The sequence below is a fragment of the Silene latifolia genome, chromosome 10 (assembly GCF_048544455.1).
Source record: "Silene latifolia isolate original U9 population chromosome 10, ASM4854445v1, whole genome shotgun sequence".
Taxonomy (NCBI): domain Eukaryota; kingdom Viridiplantae; phylum Streptophyta; class Magnoliopsida; order Caryophyllales; family Caryophyllaceae; genus Silene; species Silene latifolia.
Genome location: NC_133535.1, coordinates 43,208,129 through 43,214,860, shown reverse-complemented (window position 1 = coordinate 43,214,860; position 6,732 = coordinate 43,208,129). Strand labels below are relative to the sequence as shown.

General features: G+C 37.4%; 1 protein-coding gene across 2 annotated transcripts; it reads left to right on the top strand.

The window, feature by feature from the left end:
* Window positions 1-278: 278 nt before the first annotated feature.
* Window positions 279-6,262, top strand: LOC141605559 (psbP domain-containing protein 5, chloroplastic). Of its 2 annotated transcripts, XM_074424380.1 has the most exons (11): window positions 279-435; window positions 524-693; window positions 1,298-1,406; window positions 2,960-3,009; window positions 3,219-3,286; window positions 3,370-3,468; window positions 3,971-4,030; window positions 4,108-4,167; window positions 4,249-4,303; window positions 4,852-4,901; window positions 5,769-6,262. In XM_074424380.1, exons 1-11 carry the CDS (start codon window positions 359-361, stop codon window positions 5,865-5,867), a joined length of 897 nt encoding a protein of 298 aa, XP_074280481.1. In that variant the 5' UTR covers window positions 279-358; the 3' UTR covers window positions 5,868-6,262. The 2 variants fall into 2 exon arrangements, with proteins under 2 accessions (XP_074280481.1, XP_074280482.1); XM_074424381.1 differs by lacking the exon at window positions 4,108-4,167.
* Window positions 6,263-6,732: the final 470 nt, after the last annotated feature.

Below are 6,732 nucleotides of genomic sequence, written 5' to 3'. Positions count from 1 at the left end.
TTATTATACAACTGTATGTATAATATTAAAAAGCGGCAAAGTTTCAAAATGTGTATTGCATTAGGCCATTCAATTAGTCTCACTATAGACGGATATATCCGTCTAAAGTGAAAGACGGTCTAAAGTGGTGACATTTTTGGGCACCATGTAACTTTTTGCTTGTATTATGCTTAAAGTGGGTGAATATTTAGCTCGTCTATAAATATAAACGGATATTTTCCGTCTATAATGAGAATTTGTGAGCGCCATTAGGGGTAATAGTAAATTTTTCCAAAAATAAAATGATGAGATAAACGAATTTGAGTAGATGACACTCTTATCCTGCAAGTAACGCGGGGGGTGAGAGAGAGCAGCAACAATGGCAAGCATCTTCCAAACTCCCTCTTTGTTCCTCTCCAATTCTTCCTCTCATTTGTCTCCTAATCTTCTCTTCAGGTTTTTTCTATTCTCTTTTTTTCCATTCACTTCTTTTGCTTTTTATTTGGATATTATATTAACCTTAAGAAAATTCTTATCCATTCAGAAATCAGAGCAAAATCCATACTATTTGGCAGAGAAAATGCAAAATTCATGGAAAAATAATGGCAACTTCCTGCATTTCTTACAAACCCACTTCGGAAATTGGGTTTTGTAGGAGGGATTTACTGCTCTTTAGCTTCTCTACTTCCATTGCCTTTATTCTCCCTAATAATGGTGAATTCTGTTTTTATTTTTCAGTCTATAGTTTTGGTTGCGGGCTTATGTTTTGTAAGATAATCGATGTCAACTAGCTTAGTCGGTAATATTTAACGAATGTCTCGTGTGTTACTTGTAGAGTTGTAGGGGTGTAGCCATGATTCAAAGTTTAGTAAAAGATTTTAGGGAGGTAAACCAGTAATAATGGGATATAAATAGATAATGACCTCGGAGAAAGAAAATTGGAAACTTCTAAACTAAAAATTTTGAATTTTTCACTGTGGAGAGGGTAGGTGTCATCCCTACTACCTCGCCTCGCTCTTCCATTGATTGCTTCCTTTAAAAAGAATTCCATTGGACATTTGTTTATAAAATAATTCTAGCTTTACTAATAAATGTATAAAAATACCCTTTAATAAGAGGAAGTTATCAACCTGGTAAGGAAACTTAGAAGTTTTGTTAACTAGAGGAGGAATGTGAGGTATTATATTTAGGCCATTCATTCTTCAAATGAAATGAGTAATATCTTCTAATCCTGCTGGTTATTGTGGGCACTAAAGTGGAGTTTTCATATTTCGGGGTAACTTTGGCAATATTACTTTGCTTATAGATCATTTTGCAGGAGTTGGAGCGGAGGAGGATGTTAAAATGGTTGATTTTGTTGATGATATTAATGCCTACAGTTACTCCTACCCTGTGGAATTTCCATCGAAAAAGCGCGTCTTTAAATGGTAGGCTATTTTGCTGGAGTAGACACTTATATTTTACTTGTTTGTGTAATTGCTTTGTGTGTTGTCATCTTGTTGCGGATATGTAAAGTTGTATGGAGCTCTATAGATATGCCTGTCCCATTTCTGTTAGAGGAAGTTGTTAAGGTATAAGACCATTGATTGGTCTTTAACTATGACTTTTGGCTTAGATGGTTCTCTATTGATACTAGAACTACAATGACTTCGAGGTCCAAGTTCAAATCCGAAGAGCCTGTCTTTCCGCAAGAGAAATTTCTACACAAGTATGGGCGGGTTTGTGCATTGTCTATTCTTCAAGCCCACGAGCTCTGTTACAGGGGTTGTATTAAGGTAGAAACCGTTACTTGGCCTCAAGCATCAGCTTGGGCTCTTAAATGAGATAGTTCTCTCATAAAACTGACCCTTATTTGGAAGTTCAAGTTTGAGATTTGCAGTCTCTCAAATATAGATTATATATCATAATATTGTTGCCTTAGTTTCAAGTATCGATAGGTAACAATCAATTAGATGGGTGATGAGCTAATAATTGTTTCTTTCACTTCCTTTTCACTTCACAATACTTGTCTGAAGTAATATTATCTGGCAGAAGACGAATCAGGTTCCTTAAAATGTCATCCTAAGGCAGAGTGAGATAGTACTAACTACTAAGAATTTATGAAAATCGTTATATTTCCAGTTTTCCTCTTCACTGCAATTTCTGCCATCTTTACATCCTAAATACGGTTATATGCATTCTCATCTTCGTGTTTTTTATCCTTTTCAACTAGCTCCATCATGCTTCGCATACACCTGCTCTCTTCATCCTTCATGGAGTTGTTCGCTCTCTTAATCAATTTCCTTTGTAGATGAATTATGTACTCATGTTATTGTAATGTGGACCCACCATAATCAATTTGCTGCTTGGAATCTATGTAGGTTGTAGTTTACCGTGATTATTTTAGTAAAGAACAACATTACCCCAATGCCACAAGGGCTCTCGCATGTTGCAGGGTAAGGGGGGCAGCCTTACTTGTGTCAGAGAGGTTGGCCCAAAATGAAAATTGGGTAGAGAGCTGCGTTGAATGACTGTTACCATGACAAGGTTCCAATGGAAGTTGAAAAAAGTCTTGTTAAAAATCTACTCGGTACATTATATTGAATGGTCTCAATGGGGCATATCTTCATATGGACATCCTTTGTTCATTCTTGTTGAATTCTAGTGCTATAACTATGATAGGATGACTAAGTTTGTTTAAACCAGAGGTACCGGACTACAACAACAACATTCCCATGTACCTCAAGGGCTCCCTCAATTAGTGGGGTCGGTGGGAGTCGGATGTACGTAGCCTTTCGGCCTTTCCTTTGTGTTGACAAGACAAAGAGGTTGTTTCCGAATCACCCAAAATGAAAATTGCTGGGGACAAGTTGGAAGAATTTGCACCATGATGCCCTCTCTATTTTTTTTGACTTCCTATCATTTAGTGAACTACATCCATTGTGAGTCACTTCACTTTGTCCTGAAATGTAGGGACCTGACTCTTTTCATCTATTTTAAGGGTGGAATCCAGAAAGCCAGAAAGATATTCATCTGCTGCTCCACTTTCTCGTAAGTTGATTAAATCTAAGCAGTCTTTCATCCCCCGAAAAATCTATCACTATTTTTAACAGAAACAGCTAATGTAGCGTACAATATTTCCTTTGTCATGGCATGAGGAAAACAAAGTGACAATGGACTTCTTTTTTTCTTTTACTTTTTCTTTTTTAACCTAACACATATACTGGAGCTGATTGCATACTTTTCTGTATTTGTTGAAGCAAATGCACGGCTGCGTATAGTGTCCGAACGTGTTGACTTTATGGACAACCTCATCATATCAGTTTCGGTGATCCCTCTGAACATTAGCTACTACTTTCTTGTATATATATTATTGTGTCTTTGTAGTTTATTATATATGTTTTGCTTCAGATAGGCCCTCCAAATCCAGACTTCTTGAAATCCAAAGACAAGAGTACGTGGAATGCAAAAGATGTTGCTGATTCAGTTCTATCTGACAAATCTGCATTGGTAATTTTTCTTCATTTGCCTTTCGTTCACTAGATTTTCGAAGTTGTGCTAATGGGCGTCAAGGATAGGGTACTACTTCACTGAGAGACATTGAGTCTGCATGAGAAAGATGGGAGATTCCAATTCTTCAGTTGCTGCTATATCTTCCTTAGAGGCAAATGGGAAAGTGGGTCAGAAACATATGAAATTATATATATAACTTTGCACTAGGCTTTGAGCTTGTCTTTAAGTGTGAGGAACACTTGGTAGTTGGATGGATGTAGTGATATTATTGAGCATTGGAGTGTGCTTTCTCTTAGTAGTGAGTACTGACTATATTCTTATCATTCATGGAAGGTTAACTTGAAAGTAATCACTTACTAGTTACTACTGTACCACGTTTTGCATCACCGTCAAAGAATAAGTAGGGCTGTTACTCTAATACTATAGAATAGTGTAGAAGTATCCCTAAACTATATCAGACTGAGCATAAGCTTAGCTAATCATGCCTGATTGTTTGCAGCGGGTCACGTCAAGCCAACGTCTGGCTGAGAGTTCAATTCTTGATGCATATGCAAGCGAAGTAAGGGCTTATTATTGTTAAGCCTGTACTCTTTTTCTAATTAGCAATTGTTATTCTTACATATTTCTGATATTCAGATTGATGGAGAACGGTATTGGTTTTACGAATACCTGGTGCGAAAATCACCAACAAAATCTGTAGGTTCCTATCAACTGGTTGTTGATGTTAGGATCTTTGCTCTTTCTTCTGCGTTTTAATTTACTCTATGATGTTTTTAGGTTCTGGAGCCAAGCAATTTCAGACAATATGTTGCTTCGACTGTCGAGCGTGATGGTATTTACCCTGTCTATGCTTTCTACCTCCTGATTATCACCGTTCAGATTTTTAGTCATTCCTGGAGGAATCATACTTTCTGTATCTTTAGTGTTTCCTGTCATATTTGCTTAGTTTTAGAAGGTACAAAGCAAAGACATGTGTCTCATTCTCACAGGACACATACGTCTTTGAAAACAAATTTTTATTTTCAACATGAAATACTGTGCAATAATACCTTTTTTTGGATTTTGAAGAGGACTAACATGTAAAACAGGTAAACATATTGTATTTTTGTTGGACATTTTTCTTCTATATATAAAATACGTCAGAAAGATTGAGAAATTGAAGAGGAAGTGCGGCAAATAAAAGAGATACTTTAATGAACAATACAGTGAATACGCCCTACATAATAAAACACAGAGTGTGCTCTATCCCTTGCGATTAATAAGGCTATGAGGTATTACTATGTTGTTTTACATTCTGGCCTTTGAGACTAAGGTTTTATAGTAGCAGAAAAGTTTTGTTCTTACTAAGTTATTCTTCTAACTTGTGCACATAACTGGCAGGTTACTTGTACACTGTAAATGCTTCAACATTGAACAAGCAATGGAAACTGGTGAGCTATCTTTACTCAGCATCACAGACCATTACATTTGATCCCGCCCCCTTATGTCACTGGAATTAAGAAGGAAATAAAACTTTTATCTTCGAAATAAATGCATGTGTCATGAAATGAAAGAAAAGCAGGCTAGGTTGGATACGGACATATATAATTTATCCTTTTATCGTGCTGACAATCAGTGAATTGGCCTAGTGGCGACGCGGTAGACTATAATCTATACGCCTTATTATGTTTTTACTGGTGAGTGGCAGGCAAGCTATGTATCCATAGTCAAACATCCTGTAACAGTTGAGCGCGTAGTTGTTCAATTCATTGGAATCTGTTTGTCAGCATCCAGTGCTCAGCGCTAGCTGAAGTATTAAGACATACATTAGGCACGTGCAACACAGACTATTCACGTTGGGTCCTTGATAGTTCGGGTACCTTTAGGTACATTATGTGGTTTGGATTGGATCGGGTTTGTTCACTTTAGCATTGAGTTGTTTCAAGTAGGGTCTCAACTCTCAAGTCACATTTTGGATTGAGCTCCCAACAAAGTTCTGGGCTGATCAAATCAATCCGGGTTTTGGTTTATTGTGTTGGGTCTGCTCATTTTTGTGTGCTTTAATCAGGGATTGAAATTGGCTCACAATTTGTTAGCTAAAAAAGCTGATTCTCAAGGTTGATTTGGAAAAAAGGATCGAGCTTGTTTTTTTTTTTTTTTTTTTTTTTTTTTTTTTTTTTTGTTCCGTTTCTAATTAAAATTCTAATATGAACTTTTCAAAAATATATTTATAAATGCTAAAACAGTGTATAGATTCGTAATTGGGGATTCATCAGTGCTGCTAGTAGCTCTTACTTTACTAGTGGAATTTTGTGTAGACGGGACCAATGTTGAAGAAAACAGTTGAATCCTTTCGGCTTCTTCCCCCAACTGAGAATTATGTTCCTCCATACAAGGATCCTTGGAGATTCTGGTGATCGCCTTTTGTCTACGTAGTGAAAAATGGTAGAGATTCTTTCATTCGGAGCGGTTCAATGTCCCTCGGCATTGAATTTTCGTCACTGCCATTATGCAAACTCTTTGTGCTAACAATGGTCACCTGTCCAGTGTCTACATTTCGTTACAGAATGCAAGCTGTATTTATGTTGGGAGTTTCTGCGATTCTTTACAGCAGCTTGAACAGTTTTTATGTGCTCTTTGTAATGATTCACAGACAGACATGTATTACACTGTTACATGTATCAACATTTACTAGTGTTATTTCATTAGAAAAAAGTGTCGTTTTCATAGGACATCTCCATTAGTGAATCGCTAATGATTTGTTTGAGTGTAATCGGAATTCAACTAAAGTCATAGCAAGTTTGAATCGCTATAATGTGAGTTCAGGAGTGTGGAGTACACACTCAAATAAACGATCTTCGAATTAGCGGTTTTTGGACAAGTTACAAAGGAAATAGATGAAATTTGGCTAAGTAAATGATCATTAATCTTTCTAGGTTTTTGCTGCGGCCCTTGTAGGGCTGTGAACCCCAGTCGGCAACCGTGGTGTGAACCCTTGTCGCGGCTGAAAAGCCCGGGAGCCGGGGTGTAAACATTTTTCATACTTAACCAAATATCAGTGAAAATTTAGCTTCGGTTGCGACCTTGGTCGGGGTATAAGCCTCGGGCAACCAGAGTGTACGTAATTCTCACGCCCATGGCTTTTTATTGTGTCCCCGGTCGCCCGATCGGGGTATGAACCCGGGGCAACCGGGGTGGACGTATTTTACGCTCAATTTCAATGTTGTCGCAGATTTTTCAATAGGTGTTTGTCCAAAAGGTACCTCTTCTAAAATTAACTGA